This window comes from Cyclopterus lumpus, chromosome 9 (genome assembly GCF_009769545.1).
Source record: "Cyclopterus lumpus isolate fCycLum1 chromosome 9, fCycLum1.pri, whole genome shotgun sequence".
Classification (NCBI taxonomy): Eukaryota; Metazoa; Chordata; class Actinopteri; order Perciformes; family Cyclopteridae; genus Cyclopterus; species Cyclopterus lumpus.
This window is the reverse complement of record NC_046974.1, coordinates 12,587,546-12,607,627: the sequence shown is the minus strand read 5'-3', so window position 1 is coordinate 12,607,627 and position 20,082 is coordinate 12,587,546. Positions and strand designations below refer to the sequence as shown.

The 20,082-nt window shown below is 44.2% G+C and overlaps 1 protein-coding gene across 1 annotated transcript; it reads right to left on the bottom strand.

The window, feature by feature from the left end:
- Positions 1-2,193: 2,193 nt before the first annotated feature.
- Positions 2,194-19,458, bottom strand: mn1b (meningioma 1b). The gene is made up of 3 exons (XM_034540549.1): positions 14,653-19,458; positions 3,709-3,741; positions 2,194-3,555 (listed from the first exon to the last, which is right to left on the bottom strand). Exons 1-3 carry the CDS (start codon positions 18,197-18,199, stop codon positions 3,371-3,373), a joined length of 3,765 nt encoding a protein of 1,254 aa, XP_034396440.1. The 5' UTR covers positions 18,200-19,458; the 3' UTR covers positions 2,194-3,370.
- Positions 19,459-20,082: the final 624 nt, after the last annotated feature.

Sequence of the window (20,082 nt, the reverse complement as noted above, 5' to 3'; positions counted from 1 at the left end):
TGAAAGGTTCAGCAAGGGGTAGAAAGAGTTTTGAGAGGGGAGGGGCAGTAAAATAGGAGTAGGGGGAGTAGAGGGTGCTCTTATGTCAACATTGTGGTATTTTCCCAAAGATGCATATCGCCTCTATACAAATAGGAGATGTATTTATAGGAGTACATAGAGAGCTGCATGAGAGGAGAGTGTTTGGCTGAGCTTTCTGGCCACGGCCCCCATGGCTCCATGGATGGTCTTCATGGCTAGTGAAATTGTTATTCTTTAGATGCGCGTTGGCTGGGAAACACACAAGTTCTCAGGCGACCACACAGTACTCTCCCTCCCAATATGGCTGCCACGCAGAGGAGCCCATTGAAGGAAGAGATCCAGCACCATACATCTCGACCAGAGCCAACATCGTACAACCTCTTTGTCACTGTGCCTAGCCATACAGCCGTGGCTACGCAGCAAGCATGTTTGGGAAAGCAGGGTAACCTTTCCGCTTCTAACTCACACACCAGACAAGTAATCGGCTGATTTGGACCTAAACACATTGTTCCATTTAGATATATCAGAAACAAATTCTTACTGGGGCAGTTAATGGGACAACATGACTGAAATTAATTATTGCGTTTCGTCTCTGAGTTGGCGATACGAGTCAACAGATCTACGAGTACACAACAATAACCTGGTGTTTAACAGCTGTCCACAGCTGAGTGCTCATCACAAACCTGTGAGCACAAGCCCTTATCCTGCCATTAAAGAGGGCAGGTATTATCTCACCACAGGAGTCTCCTGGCACATACAGACTGTGGTGTCTCTTAAGAAATGTAAAACCTTGGCATGCGCAGAATACAAGTACAAAAAAGTACAAAGCTTTTCTAAAACTTTTTGATCCGTAAGCAGCCATATGACTCGTCCCTGAAAAAGAGATTTTGATTCTTGTCCCTTTGTACAATGTGTACTCTGTGAACAATAGAAAGGCGACTGAATGATTGGCACCAAATGCATTACATGTATGCTGGTATTAAGTGCTTGGAAGTATCTAATTAAGATATTGAAGTGAAAACAATTGTGTAAACAAAAGAATAAATTGCCTTGAGTATTCAGATATTTTTTTTACTGATTCAGTGAATAAATCTAACAGAGAACCTCCTGCTTCAATTTCACAGTGTAATCTGTGTTTATTCCCCAGCCATTTCCCACTTTCTCACCCTTTCTCCCTCCCTAAACAGGCCCTCCCAGGTGACATGAGAGGCTCTAACAACACCTGAATAACACAGACGGGGTCCTACAGGGAGCTCCAGTTTGAGTGTTTGTGTATGTGTGTGTGTGTGTGTGCTAGACAGCAGTGATACAGGTTGATCACTAGCCCTGTTAGGTAGCATTGACGTCTCCACCTCAGAGCTGGCACACAGGGGAGTTATTGATTAGCATTAAGCATCCATGCAGATGGCCAATAAAAAGCAGGTGAGCCAAAGAGGGCCTGGGGAGTGGGAAGAGGGGAGGGGTGTGCGCGTGGCTGCAGGGGGAGGAGCAGTGAGTAGGATGGTGTAGGGTCACCAAAAACAACACAGATGAGGAAAAAAGACAAATCAGAGCAGACTTATATACAATACATATTGGAGAAAATACAATATTGCAGGATGGTTGCAATTTTACATTTTCTTTTGGTTACATGCATTGTATTTGGAGTAATTCTCTAATGGCTAGTCTGAAGGAAAATGTGTCTCGACTGTCAGGAATGACAGAGAAGATACAATGTGAGGTCCTGGGACAGGGATGTCGTATTTGTACAGATTGTAAAGCCCTCTGAGGCAAATTTGTAATTTGTGATATTGGGCTATACAAAATAAACTGAATTGAAAATGTGACACAGGTTGTGAGCAGGTGTATATGGCAATAATCGTCTTGGCTTCCAAATCCACCAGGAAGCAACATTTTCTAATGTTCTTTATGTTGCTGCTTCTGGCTTTGATATGGCACCACTTACTGCAGGCTTTCAGGGTATTGTGCATCAGTCCAAAACTTTCTTGTCACATCTATCTCTTGGGGATATACTGCAGGCACCTCTGTAATTCACTGATGACCCTTTTTAGGGTGCACACACAATATTCTACAGTTTGAACATTCCTCAAACAGAATACTTACTGTGCAATGAATACCAAACCATTGTTTTGGAGACTTCGAAAGAACAAATTTAATTGCCAAAGGAAATGCCACCTTTAACGTCATATTTATTGTTATTTAGTTACTCAATAAAACATATACAGATATATACAATATGCAGGAAAACAGACGACTGCACTTTACATATTATTAAAAAAAAGAAACCCAAAAACAAATATCAGTTCGTAAATTGCCGTCACAGTCCTCCGTCTATCGTTTCAGAAATTCAAATTCAACAGAAGCTTTATTTAAAGATTACAAGATTGCCTAACACACAGCAAATGTTCTCTTATTATACATGTGCAATACCAATAGTATCTTTTTCAATTCCCTTATTAAACAATCCCTTGACTTCCATTTTCAGTTCTCATTGGCTAAATTGTATGCAAGATGAGCTTATAAGGTTGATAGGAGAGGTGAGTACAAGAAGAGCAAAGAATACAGGAAAGTTATTCTTGCCAATAAAAATAATAGAAAACCACAACAAATTATAAATGATTAAGAGCAGCAAATGATAAAAGTTAACATTTTCTTTGACAAAGAGTGGGAAAGTTGTGTTCACAAATGAGTTGAGTTCATGCAAAACCACACCTCTTAATCTTCCTCTAGTTTAGCTTCTAGTGTTCAGGTCACTTCTAATTAGGCCTCATTTCAGTGAATGTGTGTGTGTGTGTGTGTTGGGGAGTCATATCACAAGACTCAACTGTTATACAATCAAAGCCAATGACAACTGAATATATCTTATTCTGCTTCTTCTGGTTTTGTAGTCTCCTCCTTTTGACATTTCTTTATCTTCTTCAACAAATAGAAATAAAAAATAAAAAAAATATTGATTTGAGGTTTACGAGATGTGGGCATTGTTGAGTAGGGGAGCCCGCACTGTATTGTCCAGGAGAGTGTCCTAAAAGGTGACTGCATGTATCAGGAAAGAAACAAGGTGTGTATGTGTGTGTGCGTGTGTGCATGTGCGCATGTGTGCGTGTGTGTGTGTGTAAGAGTGTGTGTGAAATTAGAGAGAGAGTGAGTGAGTGTCTGTGGTGTTGTTTTCATTTATGAGCGTGAATGTCTTTTGAACAGGCAGGAGCTGTTCGCAGTTGCCTCATCAACACTTTATCATTATCATCATCATCATCGTCGTCATCATCGTTGTCGTCGTTATCAACATTAATTGTCTTTGAAGCTTTTCTTCGTCTTAATGTTCTTTCTTCCTGCTGGGCCTGCCTTTTGTTCAAGTCAGTGCCGCCACAAATGTCCCAAATCGGTTAGAGATATCAGAGTGGAGAGAGCGCCAGGACGAGACGGGCCCCCCTCGGCCCTTACTGTCCCCCATCTCGTCTGTGCAGTGGACGGACAGGCACTGCAGGTGGTTACCTCCACCGTTCCCTCCTCCGCCACCACCTCCGCTGCCACCACCTCCACCCCCACAGCCGCCGCCTCCTCCACCTCCGCCTCCTCCACCCCCTCCTCCTCCTCCTCCTCCGCCGCCTCCGCCGCCTCCGCCGCCTCCGCCTCCTCCTCCTCCTGCTCCCCCTGCTCCCCCTGCTCCGGCTCCGGCTCCTGGGGCACCGGCTCCAGCCTTACTCTGGGACAGCTCTGATTCTACAGACAAGCACAGAGAGGAAAATGATAATTAAGACTCTACAAAAACAACTTCAAGCAAATTGTCATTTACTGATACAGATGAAACATTTGATATAAACACTTTTAATTAAACCAGTGTCATTTTCACTTCCCACTCTAAATCTGTACTGTGAAATTAATTCAACACTATTCCACCACCCCATCAATACCAACCAAAAAGGAGGCTGTACGCAAAGCTTCCTCTGCTCACACTCCACCTCCTCATGCCTGATATATAAAAGTGAAAAAACACATATACAAACATACACGCATTCATTTGCTCCCAGTTAGGCGTGCAAATGTAGAGCCCTCCTGCATGACCTCCGGTCAGAGGGTCAAAGGGCACTGAGAATACTGGCCTTTAACCCTGCTTGACCCGATTTAGTGGCATAATAACCATGCCATGGTATCGACCCAGTATCACCAAGGTATGGAGCCTCATATTAAATGGTTGGACCAAGCTAACAGGAAAAATCCATACACAGGTTGATTAAGTCATATAAAAAAAAGTAAACGCAGTTGTCTGAGATGCATGCTTCACAAATGGAGAAAAATCCCTTTATGCGGTGTAACGAAAAAATTTGTCTTGGGGAAAATTGATGAGGACAGGAAGTGCTTTGCTAAACTATACATAAAAGCGCAGCGTCATTTCATCTGCTAAGAGACAGACTGCAGCATACAGAGGGAGAAGAGGGCAGAAATGAATACAAGTTTAGGGGAACGAGAAGCACAGCATCTAGGAAAGAGGAAAGAAGGGGGCTATGTGTTATGACACTAGTGTTGCATCGTGTGTTTTGGGTTTTGACTCCAAGGAAGCCCAAAGCACACAGAAAGTGAGTGTGAAGATGTTAGGGATCCTTTACTGAATCGGTGCGCTTCTTCACCCATCTTCTCACCACACAAAATATACACCTGCCTCACTCCGTGTGGATGGTGAGCAGATCAGTGTGCTGCACAAACACTTTGAGGTACAGGGTGTCTGAATGTAGAGACAGGCAGAAAACCGCTCCGACAAGCTGAGTTACACGAGTCAAGAGAAGGGAGAGGCTGTGATAGACGACACAGTCTGGGCACAGAGGCTGCAGATCACAACACTCCAGTCAGTCTGCTGCTCACCTGAGAGACAAGGGAAGCGCCGCAAAGACCTCCATATCATCCACAACCCTGTCTCCCCATATTTTTTTTTTAGTTCATCGTTCTCTGCTATTTAAACTATTTTTTCGCTTACTGTTTTCATCTCCCTCCCTCTCTGCTTTCACAAGCCCAGAGGCAGCAGTGAAAGTGTTAACAAAACACAGCCAGGGTAGAGAAGGCCAACCAAGGCCAGGCAGCTAGGACAACCAAGAGAAGAAGGCAGGCAGACATGCAGGCAGCGAGGCAGGATTGCCCCCCAGCCTGTCTAGGCTGCGACCACTGGAATGGAAAAGTGGGGGGATTTGGTAAAAGGTCAGGCAGCCAAGTCTCCCGTTGTTCCCCGTTTCGTTTTCTCTCCGACTGCCGGTCTCTGTAAATTTCTCTCCATCTCCATCCCAAGGACTAGAAACACGGTTCAAGTGGGGGGTGGGGGGGTTGATAAGGGAGAAATTAGGATTTAAAGCAGCGTTGGTGGAGGCGGTGACAAGATCTAACATTTACCAGAGGGCCAAGTCATACACCTCAGCATGGCGGATCTCAGCCCCCCCTCACACCCACCCCTCCACCCACTCACACTCCCTCCCTCCCTCCCTCCCTCCCTCCCTCTTCCCAGCGCTGTGCCCTCCAGCACCCGCCAGCAGCTCATGCTAGCTGGGCACAGCAGGGTCCGCACCGGCCTGAATAGGCAGCCAAGCGTTCCCCTGGCTCACTGCTGACACACAGCAAACTGACAACACGCACAGCCAAAAACACACAACACGCCAACCGCAGCCATACCCACACCAGCCCTCAGCTGCTGCTCCACATGCACATACACCCACATAAAACAAAAAAACACATAGAATCCCAGACACGTCACTCAGCTTCAATGCAAGGACAAGAGTAGAAAATATACTGAGAAAGAAAGATTCATATAGATCAAATTACAAAAATGATAACTCTTATCTTGCGCACACGCGCGCACACGCACACATGTATTGCTTGTGTAATGCCAGGATTCATGGTCAGGTAAAAACAGGATTATATGATATAGTTTTTGGTTGTTAATTTTTCTTTTATCTCTTTACATTTATGACCTGCTGAATGGGCTGATTTTGTTACAACACAGTTGTAATTTAAGAGCATATGCAAAATACACAATTTATAAAATAAGCCAACCACTTGACCACCACCGGATTAGAATCACCCAGTATTAAAGTGTAGCCAAAGGGGATTCAAGGGATGAGATTTTTGTGGGAAAAAAATCAAGACACTCGCCTTAAATTGTAAGCATTATCCATGGCGGCGCATTACTTCAAGTGGAAAAGGCAGTGTGAAATTCTACATCACACAAGTCTAAATCCCAAATCACCATGACATTTTACAAGCAGGGACATCAGTTTTTATATATAATAAGATCTTTCTTGTTATGGCTGTTCATTGACTAACGTAGAATTCATATCCACGGTAATATCTCTATAATAGCCTATTCATCTGAAGGGAACCAGTGCTTAGCATCAGCAAGCGAGGGGGAAAATACCTAATAAAAAGGGAACAGTAACAGCGCAAGCAGCTGCGCTCAGCCACAAATACACCTAAATATCCTTAACCACATTACAGCTAGAAAAGATTACCACTGTGATGTGTTAAATAAATACTGACTTTAATGTGATGCACTTATATCACTATATCTCTCGCCCCAAGTGCAGTACTTTGTTATTTAGTGCTTTCTCACACACATGGACACACACACACGTGCACACACACACACGTGCATACACACACATTAGTGGGCTTTTGGAGCCGTCTCAGACACAGCTAGAAACGATTTACAGAGATAAGTAGAGCTTCGAGTGTCATGAATGCTGGGAGCACAGCGCACAGCTCTGGCTGTCTGGATGACACCAATGTGTCTGGGAGCTGACGCCTGACATGGGTTTACATGTCATATCACACACACTCAACACACTCGAAGTAACGCAGGGAGGTAAACAAGGACTGCTTGAAGACAGTGTTTATAGCAATTTAATAATAAGTGTTACAGTGTTCAAGTAATTTTCTAATTAATCCTAAAAACAAAAGGAAAATAAAAAATAATGACACATGAAGCTGACACAGATATTGTGACTATTTGTAAAAAATGGGAAAGAAATGTATTTATTTAAGAAAAGCTTCTCTTCGGTGCAAGATCCTCAGAACTGTCAAATTGATTTCACAGGCCCCAGAATCCCATGCGGCAGGCCTCTGCCCTTTCTCTCCCAAGCTCTACTTCCATGACGACACTTCACCTTTAACCTTGTGCTCCAGAGGGCGCGACCCCATCCTCTCTGAACACAAACCAGCCCAATCAGAATGCTCCGCTCGCTGACAAAAACACCCAAAGGCCTCTGCTCCTATGACAGTGTGTGACATCAGGTCAGATTCCTTTAGCATAACAACTACGGTCTTGTGAGAGGATTCTGTCTTTGTCAGCACAAAACACCCATCACAATCCGCAGAGAAAAAAAAAAGAAGAGAAAAGGTCTGATTTCAACCAAGAGGGCCAAAGAAGCAAAGAGAAAGTCTTCTACACTTCTGGAAATATAACAACTTAAGGTTCTCCCTATGGCATCTCATCACTGTCTCAGAAGTGACAGCACATGTAGATTGTTGCCGAATTATTAAGCCACCCAGAAAATTTAAAAATATCCCTTAAGTAGAGTTATGTTCAGGTAAGTCTTAATGATGTATATGAGGGCTAACAGAGGTATTATTCAAGTATCCCCTGACCCTGGGGTGGGTAGGGTGACATTGGGCTCCCTGCAACCTCAGCCCAGCTGCCAACGTGTGGCTGGTCCCTCAGAATGGGGAGGATTTCTGGAGGGATCAGGGGGACATTTCTCACACAAGAGTTATTTTGGTTTGAATTACCTCTCTGTCCTCTGGCCTGCAACATAAAGTGGAAAAAACTTGCCCAGGCAGGCTTGCCCCTAGCATTTGTTACCTTCTCTCCAGCAACACTCCCATCACCTCAAACTCATCTCACCGCCCCCCCCAACCACAAGAAGTGCTTCGGAAACCAGACACAAATCAGAACATGGGAAGTGATTTAGTGCCTCCTTCATAACTCACAACCATGTCCAGGACCTGTCCAGCGTGTCGTCCAACTCGGTGACATATTGATCTACTTCGCTGTCTCTATTTTGTTTCAGCGCAGTGCTGCAACACTTTGCTTTCTCTGTTTTCACCTTTTTTTTTAAAAAGGTCAACGACACATGAAAACAGTGGCAATTTTGAGGTTAGAAGCACATGCATGCGAGAGGCTTTTGTTTTGAATGAAAATAATAGTAGAAGTTATCAATTCTGTCCCACGAACTGCAAAAGTGTAAACAGATTAGGGATGGGTCGATATAAGATTGCAGATCCCACGATAAACAAACTCACAATACATTGATCTTGTTGGATTTGCATTGTCCTAATAATCTGGAATAAGAGTGACTTGAAAAAGCTGACTAGCTCGCTGTCATGGTAGAGACATGAAGAATATGACAAAATACAGGAATTATCAAGTGAGAAAGAACAGACACACAATGTCTTAAAAAAGTATTTATTATTTCATGATTGGTTTGTTTTCCACTAATAATGATGTCCCCTAAAGAAAGATGCGTGTCCTATCTGTGATGCAATACAAATGATGTACCAAAATGTAAGATAAAGTGATTCCAGGAAGTGTAGTGCCATTTTAAGAGTGTTACACACATTTTGATGATTATTTGTATAATATTATGAATCGCAATAATTTTGTCCTGGGTAATTGTGACAAATTTTTTTTATTAGAATCCGTGTAATTAATACAATTTATAAATGATATTCTCTTTTTTTTTTGCTGTTCTGTGTAAAACTAGCACGGAGCATGAAACTGATGGAAAAACAGGTTTAAATGAAATTATCTTCTCTTCCTTAAATGCAAAGCTCTTACCCAGTCACTCGCCTTATGAACGGAACTACAGATGTTCTCTGAATAAAACACCATCTCTTTTGCTTTCTCTTTCACTACATCAGCCTCTACTTCTGTCACCCAGGAGAAACAGCACCAGTGTCATAACCCATTTGTCACCTGCTCAATACAAATTAAAAGGCGCCTGTACGGGTAATAACATAAATGATGCTGGCAGAGTGACAACATTTAAACCTCTGAAAACACACCCACACACACCTTTTAAAAGCTGTACTTGTATCACAGACAACATATGAACCTAAGAAACCTGTCAGTAGCTTCTTTTTTTCTGTTTTGGCAGTCATTCAACAAGACAGTGGACATTTGGAGGCACGTCACATACATCCACAATCGAAGGTTTGAGACTGCTCGTTCTGTGCATCTCTCAGATAAACTCAGTTTTCCATTCCCGGCTGCATCCAAGGAGAATATTTACCACATGCTGAGACAAGTTTTATTTTATTCTAACACCCTTCCCCGGGGAAAACAAAACACCGGATGAGCTGCTATTTTGAAGAGTTGAAAATCCAGCAAGGCCTGACACCTTTGTTCATCTTTTTCTCTCTTCATCAGTCACAAACACGCTTCTTTAATAGGCTTCCTTTGACTGTCACTAGTGCTCAATGTCTTGCAAAAAGCCAGAGAACATAGAGCACACACACACACACACACACACTCTTAAATTCCAGACGCTTTAAACACATGAGCAGTGCTTTTCAGTCTTGCGCTATTTACAAGTCAAGTAAATACTCTTAAATATTTTCAACACATTAGTATTAAGTGTGCGTCTTCCACCGAGCGAAACACCTGAAATCAGGGGCTGAAGCCGTGAGTCTGACACACAGTCTAAATGAATTAAACTTTATGTCTACACCTGACAAATCCACACTATCAAGTTGCCGTGTCTACAAACCTGCCCTTCGTCACACACTCTCGTGCATACCAGCACACATGTGCATAAAATCACAAACATACGGCAAGAACGGAAATATAACATCACAGGAAAATTATTTGTGTCCACACCAGGGATGGGTTTGTTCAGGAGGACGTTAGCTTCTAAACTAACATTGTAATCATGTATTTATGTTGCTGTTCTTTCTCGTCAATAACCAAGTTAACTTAAAGGAGTTGCCTGAGGATGAATTATGACTTTTGGAAACAATATTACCGGCTAATTGTTATGATTATCATAATAATCATAATTACTGCAGTGGTGCAGGAGTGTGCTTAGTGGATGTGTGTTGTTGTAAAAAGTCAATATGAAACACCTTGTGATGACAGGTAAAGAACATAGACTGCCCCGAGCTGTTTTCCATATTCAAGCATGTGCCAATCACTTTCTACTTTTTTTAGAAAAGGGAAATAGAAATTACTGGTGTGATTTGTGGGGTTGTTGTCGTACTGAAATGTCATAGGCAGGTAGTCCCACAGGATTGTTCTCCATGGTGGAATATCAATACGGCTCTTTCAGTGGATTTAAGTGCTTTCTAGTAGGTGTGATAAGATGCAAGTTCCCTCTTTTCAAACCTGTCAAAGTCAGAGCAAAAGAGATTTGATCATGATTAGAGCTGTTTATGGGCAGATTATTGAGAGGGAGGAGTGAATCTATTCCACAGGGTCAACTATGACATGTTCAACTGGGCTGATTAAAAAAAAAGTAAGTGTGTATGGCAAAAAGTAAAAATAAAAATAACTGAATCACTTCCTACGCCTGCTGGTTGCCTGTTATCAAGGCTGCACATAAGTTTCCAAATAAACGGTTGGCTTCTGGCTGAGATATACTGAAGAGAAGGGAAGAGGAAGAGCGCAAAAGAAATATGAACAAAGGGGAAATGGTATTAACTGACACCGTACAAGGAAAAGTTGCTCTACTCTTTGCCTCCGTGGGAGCACAAGAAGCGGACTTGCACAAAAGACTCTGCAGGCCATGAGCTGACAGCAGCAGGTATGACTGTGCCTTGGTGAAAAACTTGAGCTACATGCGATCACAAAGAGAGGAGGCCAAATATGGGGTCCAAAGGGGGTCCAAAGGGGGTCCATAGGGGGTCCATAGGGGGTCTTTACTGCAGCACTTTGAACAAGCATACAGGGAGCACAGAGAGGGTGGATCCACCGAGTGAACAGACAACAGCTCTGAGAGCAAAGTTCCTCTACAAATAAGCTAAGTTTCACTTATATACATTCAAACATTCAGAGGAAAGCTAAATATGAAATGTCTTCTTCGAATCATGGAAAGATGTGTGGCTCCTGTAGTCTCTCTTGCTTCTAGCGCTAACACAAACACACCTGGCAACAAAAGGATCTGCGGTGCCTCTGAAGTTTCCCACAACGTCACCTTGAGCACTTATCGTGAAGAAGGCACAGAGCGATGGGAACATTAACCTAATACTACCAAGCTGACCCTTGACCTCCCGGCTTTTTTACTTTATCTGCAATCCACGTACCTGAAGCAAACTCCTCTGTATCACAACACCGTAAGACATGTGTTTAAATTCTCTAGCAGTAAAAGTTAACGTCCTATACAACAGCAATTTAAAAAAACAAAAACACAAACACGTAAGAAATCTGCATAATGTATGAGCCCTTAGGTCAAAATCTTAAATCAGAAACCGATAATCTCATATTTTTTGTAACATTCTTAAATGAGAAAGCAAAGTTTTGCTTATAACTACAACACATTTAATTGAAACGCATTTTCAATTACATTTTCATTTTTAAGTGTGTATTAAAAATATATTTTTGTGAATAAATACCCTGATATCATGCTAATTGTTTAAGAATTTAAATAATTTGTGCATAGTTCAACAACACTCCTGAGTTGGAAAGGTAGGTTTAATATCAACTTTAGAAAACTAATCTTTCTATATTTCATATCTCATATAACTGTTAAGAAAACTTTCACTGCAAAATAATATAAGTTCTAATAAGTGGCAAACAAATGTCACATTTTCTCCTTGTGAAAATTATAATCTTAAGAAAGATTATAATCTTAAGAATGCCTCTTACTTTTATTTAATGCTAATGGCTTTATGAATTTGGGGTGATTTCTTTCAAATAAGTGTCACTGAAATTATCTCCCAAAGTGTAGCATTGTGTTCACAACACTGAGGACTAGACTGTGTGTCAGAGGAGGATACTCTTCAATGTGAAAAGCCTGTGGGATGCTGGCTCTTATGGAACTACTCTGTGGGCTATGACTTATCTTAAATTACTATGTTATTGTGCTCCCTTCTGTGTAGCCTAAGCATCAGATTCAATCTTGAAATTCCCCTCCCTTCCCAAATACACCACCACCCTTTTTTTCATCTTTGCTGTCTGAAGCACTCAAATGAGAAACTGTCAGGAGCCGTGATTTGTGCTAACTAGCTATCGATCGCTCCAGAGCTGCATGCCTCCTGTCCATGCAGGGAGGGCTGGAAGAGGAGAGAAGAGTGCAGAGAAGGAGACGGGAGATAGAAAGAGAGAGGGGGGAGGAAATGAGAGCAGAAATTACACTACTCTGCCTTTGAATACCTACAGATTTTTCTAAAGTTATTTTATTAAATGTGCCATCAGCCCAAGATAAATGAAAACAGCGAGAGCAACAGGGTGACTGGCTGACTGCTTATCAGTGTTGGGTTTCCGACTCAAAATAATACTCATTAATCAATATCCAAAGTGATTACATTGGGCTACTTATCATCTCCTGGCATCAGCTTCTTTCACTTTTGACACCTTATATGCGTTTTATTCTGTCACACACACACACACACACACACACACACACACACACACACACACACACACACACACACACACACACACACCCACACACACACACACACACACACACACACACACACACACACACACACACACACACACACACACACACACACACACACACACACACACACACACACACACACACACACACACACACGCACACACACACACACGCACACACACACACACACACACACGTAATGTGTCTTCTAATTTAGCTGAGGGCTGTGAGCATCATTTATGAAGAAAACAAATACCCGCCTGAAGTGAAATGTGCTTGTTTTCATCATTCTGGCTAAAAGAAAAAAGAAAAAAAAAGGACTTAAGTAATTTTTCTGTTGATTTATAATTGGGGTGAACGGGGATATTAGTCACAACTGTGTAAACGGCCGGTTACAGTGGTCCCCCGAAGTAATGTCATTGGTGTTAGTACAGACATCCTGCTCAGTCTCGGATAAGCAACGTGCATGGAGTCCACACTCCGCGCGGTGCGCGCCCCCGCCACTCTGCACCCGCAATGAGCAGAACAAAGAGGCGCTCGAGACGCGCGAGGCGATATCCACATTTATATACATACATATTATTATATATCCACAACCCTTTCTGTAGGTTCTGTAAATCTGGCAGTTCTTCCATATTTTATTATGCAGCAACATCAACCATTTCTGTCTGCTGCTTTAATTTGAAATTTGGAAATAGCCAACGTAAAACAAGGAAGAAGAAAAGATAACATTAAACAATAAATAATCAGGCATAAATAGAGAAAACCAACATATTTTAATAAATACAACTGGCCTAATTCTGCAATTATAATGCACCATCATTTATCAAAATGGTTTTCTATTACGATTATGGAATACAAAATAATTAAAACGACAATATAATAGAGTGTTATTATTAACAATAACACAATCATTATTATTATTATTATTATTATAGGAACAATAATTTAAAAACTGTAAAATTCTACACCTGCATTTTAAATTTCATGAAAACCATGTAATAAAACATGAAACCATGAACTCTGCGGACTGTAATATCGCGTCTTGTTAAAAGAACTGCCTGTTACTTTAAGCCAGAACATTTGACATTTTCTTTGAGAAACTTTGTAATGTAAAGCCTCTTAAATTACTGCCAACATATTTGTACACTATGACTATTAATAAACTGCTTACCAACAATCAAACTACAATTTAAAAATAGATACTACAAAGTATTGAAAGGTCTCCAAATTAAATATTTCCCACGGAAAATAAAATTGGAATTGAATGGCTGTATTCATTTCACCATGATATCTAATCCTTGAAATCCTGTCCTGCCAATCCACTTTCACCAGCTCTGTATTATCCCATGGTAATAACAAAAACAAACACGTAACAAGGCAAGGGGAACCCCGCTGCGCAAACGCATATCCTCAAAAAGCTATTAATCTTCTCAATGTAGTTGTTCACCCTGAAAACCGAGATAAAGAGCCTCAGGAAATGTTTACTTTACTTGAGCTGTTCTTTTCAAGTGCCTATACAATGAAGATACCATAAAAAAATGCATTGTCGTTATACGTGGTTTACTTTGTTCAGCCAGATGGCATTTAAAATTGCTCCACGCTGAAAATATAGATTTGTTTTACATTCTTCAAAACGGACCCAATTTAACAAGAGAAATACCGCATAAATCTTCTTTTTTTATTTTCTTTGTAAAGACTTCAATGGCGTTACGATTAAATGTATTCCTTCTAAACCTTCAAAGAGTTCAACAGAGACGGCTGCTTATGGCGGCACAATATGGACAAAAGGACTTCTATTATCATCGTTACCAGAGCATGTTACATATTATGTATGTGATGTTACACTGCATTTCAGATCAAATAAATAGCATTTTAAAAAAGAAAGAAAATGTAAAATGTAAACTAATTTATTGAGCAAAAAGTATCAGTTAGTGAAGCCTGTGTTGCATGAGTGTGGGACACAGAAGGTGAGAGAAAGAAAGAAGGAAAAGTGGTTAAAATATGAGAAAAGAAACAAAACTGTTTTATTTACCTTCTTTGCTGTTGTTTTGGACCTTATTCTTTTCCCATGGTCCCATGGCCTTGTCATCCTCTGACCCGTCCATCATGGCCTTGTCACTGGGCACGTACCAGGTGGCGTGCTGCTCTGCCATAAGGGTGTCAAGGTCAATAGTGCCCATTGAGCCCTTCCCAGCATCAGGACTGCAGCTTGCCAGCTCATTGTCTCCGTTCTGTGAGGGACAGTCACCATTCTTTTTGCCATTTTTCATGGCCAGGGGCTGGTCCTCAGAGATACTGAATTGCTGCCGTTGTAGCTGGATCTGGGCCTGCAGAATCTCCAGAGGATGGATTTCATCCTGGCCAGAGGTGCTGGATGGGGTGCGTACCTGCTCCACCCCAGGAGTGCCTGGGTGGCTCACCCCACTGGCCCCTGTGACCCCCCCAGCATTCAGTCCATAGCTGTCTGGTGTTGAGGTAGTATGATTGTTAATGCCCATGACTAGAGGCTTCTGTCCATTCATCAACCCATGGTCACTCCTCTGCATTATGGGGGAGCCGGTGATCATAGGGCTGCGATTAGGCTTGGCGGCAGAGGGGCCTCCTGCATCTGAGCTGGAGGACACCTCATCCTCGTTGCCGTAGTGGGTGCTGACATCGTCAGGAAAGTCCACTCGTGGTGAGCTGCCGTCAGACTTGGCGACACTTTGAATGCCACTGTCCAAGGAAGACATCAAATCGGCCTGGTCCCCCAACATTAGGTCGCCTCCTTTTCCCCAAGAGGGTGATTGGAGGTGTTTCTCATGGGGCGTACCCCCACCCCTCTCCCCAACACCAGCAGAGGGGGTCTGCTGGCCTGGACTTACAACAGGGTTACCGTTCTCAGGGGGAAAAAAAATTCCAGGGCTCACATGTCCACTGTCTCTTTTTCTCCGGCCTCTCCCTCTCCCACTCCCTGTTGTTGCCTTCCCCTCACTGCATGGGGTAGCGTCCATGTTGTAATTTGGGGAGAGGGCACTGGCTTCCCCCTGCACCGTCTGGCTTTGACTTGCAGGCTTAGAGTTGCTATTCCCAGTGCCAGGCATCTGGCTGTTCTGGGAAGTGCTGCCCTGGAAATATTCAGGTCCAGCACTGCCAGTCCCATTAGATGTGTTGCTATTAATGTCCTGCTCTGTCTGACTCAGTTTTCGCTTGCCCTCATTTTGGTTCTTCTTGTTGAATGTTACGTTAAGATTGGGGGCCCCAAGGCTAGCGATCATGTTCTGGCAGGCCGTTGAAAGGGCCGCCAGGCAGCTTTGGCCAAAAACACTGTCTTTAGCACTGGTTTTGCTGAAGTTCCCAAGAGACAGAGCTCCAAGCTTACTAACTGACGACCGCTGGCCTGGGGGAAACTCTGACTGAGGAGGGTAGCTCCCTGGTGAGGTGTTCACCCCCTGGGGAGCACTGTGGGCAGGCCCCTGACGGTTAGCCCCCCCATAGGGAAATGTTGGCTGTGCTCCCATTGGAGGTGCAGGGAAGTCAGCTGGCCGCCTCTCTGCCGGGGCATTTGGATGGCCTGTCCCTGCTCCTGGAGACTGCATTTGTGAAAGGTTGCCCATGTTACCGCTGAATTGTGAATGCATGCCTGGAGAATGGAGAGCCTGTCCATGCCCATCTCCTGGTATTCTCATAGGCTCCTGCATGCCCATGCCTGGCCTAAAAATCATTCCAGCTCCATTTTGCTGTAGCCCTATGTCATGGGGCCCCGATTCATTACCCGCTCCACCCATACGCCGTGACATCATCTCCCCTGGTGGGTGGGACCCTTGGAACCAGGAGTTCTCCTGAGTTACATGAGGATTTTGTCCATCAATGTTGGGCATCCTGCCAGCATTCTCCCTGTCAAAGTTGGGCTGAGGCATGTTCCCGACTGGGCCTCCGTGAGTCATTGGGCCAGGAGGTACATCGCCGTGGTGACCCAGCTGCTGCAGACTGGGCTGCCTCATCCTCTGCTGCTGGTTGCGCGAGGCCATTTGTTTGATCATCATGGCTGCATTCTGCCGCTGCTGAAGAGACTGCTGCTCAGGCCCTGGATGCTGCAGGGGACCTGGTGGGAAACCTTCACTCACAGGTGGGGTGAACTCACCCGGCAGGCCAGCATAGGCAGAGGGAGAAAGGTGGTTATCCATTCCACCACACCAGCCTTCACCGCCATGTGCATTAGGAAAGTCAAATCTAGGCCTTTTCGCCATGTTCATATAAGGAGAGTCAAAGTGTTGCAGCCTCTGATTTGGCGGTTGTTGGGAGGGAGGAGGAGCTGGCTGTTGCATATTAAACACGGGGTCCCCATAGGGGTGCAGACCCCTATTTTCCAGTCTGTGTATGGGATATTCAAACTGGTTGTGTTGGCCAGGCATCATGACCCCTCCGTCCAGTATGTTAGGATTAGTAGAGCCGGGCTCAGCCTGAGGGGGTCGGGGGAGGCCAGGGGGGCATGAATTTTGTCTGGCTATCAAGCCAGCCTGTTGTTGCTGCTGCATGAGAGAATGTCTTGGATTGACCCCCGGCTCCATTCCCACGGGCACTTTCCGGCCATTTCCAAAACGCTCAAAAAACACTCCATGCTGAGGCGGCTGGGGCTGGGGCTGAGGCTGGGGCGGCAGCGGGTGTCCCTTAGAGATGCCCGGCATACCTGGTGTCCGTGGCATGCCAGGGTTCCCTGGGAAATTACCAGTGGGAACTGGCCTTCCTGGCCCAAAATGGGGTAACTGAGATTCTGATTCTGATGGGGAAAATACATTTACATCAAAATGTCCAGATGGAGGCTCACTTGGGAAGTTATACTCTAATCCCTCTACAGCTCCCTGGTTGGGCATCCGCCGAGACTCTAGGCCATGAGACTCAGAGGAGGAGGATGAGGAGGATGGGAGACCATGGAAGGATGCTGCTCTGTTAGGTGACTGGTCCAGGGGTAGACAGGGAGCAGGGACAGCATGGCTGGCACTGGGAGGACCGTGATGTTGAAAGTCAGGCATGTTGGGCCGCTGCTGCTGCTGCTGCTGCTGCTGCTGCTGGGGAAAGCCATCCCCCGCCTGTCCCTCAGCGAGAGGATCAAATCCTTCTCCAAAGCCCTGCTGTGGTCCCATGCCAGTGTTGTTGTAGCCCATTAGCCTGCCACCATGCAGGCATGACGACCCTGGCTCTGGGCCTCCAAAATTTCCACTGAAATGAGGATGAGGTTGGTGGGGGTGAGGTTGATGGCCGTGAGGATGTCCTTGATGAGGTTGCTGGTTGTTAAAAAATCCATGCATGGGTCCTTGCTGCTGCTGCTGCTGAAGTCCGCCACCTGCATGCATGTCCGAGTGGCCCCGCGGGTGAAAGCCCCCGTACTGCTCTCCGTTCATGTTCATATTGAGCCCGAGCATTTGCGACTCACTCAGGGGTCCCATGCCGGGTTCCACAGCTCCAGGCGGGCCTCCAGCGTGAAAACCAGGGCTTTTATAATGGGAGCCCATGGTCAGTCTTGGTTGGCTTATGTTTCTCTCTGACTGGCCAGGAGTTCTGCTATTAATCTGAGAAGCAAACTGCTCCAGCCCAAACATACTCCCCGGCAATCAATCCCACATGACGGATAGTTTGCCAGACATCAGCACACTGTCTGTTTTTTACCGTCTGACCCCAAAAGTAAAAAGTAAAAAAGGATATACAAGAAATGTTTCAAATGTTTGTATTACTCTATTAATCAAACTGCGCTGTATTCTTTAAATGTTAAAACTCACCAACTAAGTTATCAATATGGTGAATCAATTGTTTTTGTTTTTCAACTTCTCCAAGGACGCGGACGAGAGGGAATAGACTGCGTCCAAATACGCACGTAAACTGTGTCCCCGCTCCCGTATTTATGCGTGCACTTGACTGCTCTTCCTTTTGTAGTTGATTAATCAAACGCATAAAAAGCACTGCTATTTAACTCGCTGCATGAGTGACCTACCATATTCCAAAGTTTTTCTGTGCTTATTTCTTCGGTGCGAACATGACACAAAAACATCTCCTTGACAAACTAAACGAAGTGGAGCGATCGAAAAGGTAATATGACGATTTATGACATCTAATTCTTTATTCCAGTCCAATGTAAAAAGTCCCTGAGCGACTTTTTGGATAAGGTCCCATACTGGAAACAAGAAAAAAAAAGTCCAATTTGAGCCGTATAGTTCAAACTACCCCTGTAGCTTAGAGGAAAAAATATTTCTTTAAATAAATACTGCCCACTGATGTCATTCAAAATCACGCTTAACTGCCGAGCAGGCACGTAGCCAAAAGTCCAGAGTGATTGAAAGTCCACAAACACGGATCTCCAACCCGGGTACCGGAGAACCGGAGCGTCCGTAAACGCGACCTGGACCCGGAGCAGCGCGGCATGCACTACCCGCACTCCACAACTACGGAGCGGCTGGACAGCATCCTTCACCCGCTGCCGGTCATGCGCCTCGGAGAGCAGCGCGTTCGCCTAAAGTCCTTTCGGTGCGTGTCGCTCCGAACGTGTGCGTCCCTTCGTTTACCGAGTCTGGTCTGGTGTGGTCTGAGTGCACTTTGGAGCGATTCACAGATACACTCTCACTCCGCTCTGCCGCTTGGCGCTGTGTGAGCCAGCAACAAGTTTTGCATTTCTGCAGCCGCTTCCATCAGCGAGCCCTCAGCCAATCAGAACGACCAAAGAAAGCTTCCAGGGCGGGACAAACGCTTTTAAGGTGGTCCTCGAGATTGTGTGAAAATCAGATTTTAGGAATGGCTTTTGGCTTACACACACATTACAAGTGTATGTAATGTGTTCACCAACACAGAGCTCGCAGTATTGTCACAAAAACACCATCACATTTGAACTGGTCTTGAAAATAATTTTATTTTCTCTAAACGGTCAACGGTCTGAGGTGAGGAACCACTGCTGCAACTCTCCTATTCTCCACTGGAGGATGAAGTAAGTGTCAGCACACTGCTGTTAAAGTTGTATGTCGCTCGAGCCTTCCTCACCGATGATGAGCACACTGTTGTTCAGCCCCTGCACCCACACATCCATTCAGTGACCAGCCTTCGTTAGAGCTAGCTGTAACATTTCCATTACAACAGCCTAATGCAATAACTTACACCAATAACAACACGCTGTTGTCCAATGAACAAACGGCCAAAGTTGTTTACAGGATTTATTAATTCAATGCAGTCTCACGTCAATCGGTCTCAAATCACCAATGCTGAGGATGTTACATGTGTTCTCTGTAAAATGAAAATATGAGTTGAATGATGAAATAGTCAACATTGTCCTCAAGAGATTTACTAACAGTGCGGACTGAGATATGACCACCTGTCAGAACTGTAGCCGAAATATCTAAGCTAATATTGATATTGGGATAACCAGGTATAACTAGAATGATATTGTCGTGTGTGTGTCATCAAACTAACCCACGTATGAAAATCCCCCTTAAAAAAAAAC

Bases quoted from the DNA above. Each gene is read 5' to 3' on its own strand.
- mn1b (XM_034540549.1), bottom strand. From the start codon at position 18,199: ATGTTTGGGCTGGAGCAGTTTGCTTCTCAGATTAATAGCAGAACTCCT. The intron at 3,742-14,652 runs GTAAATAAAACA...GCTTGTCTGTAG, and splicing joins CCAAAACAACAGCAAAGAAG to AATCAGAGCTGTCCCAGAGT. The intron at 3,556-3,708 runs GTGCCCCAGGAG...GTGGGGGTGGAG, and splicing joins CCAGAGTAAGGCTGGAGCCG to GTGGTGGCAGCGGAGGTGGT.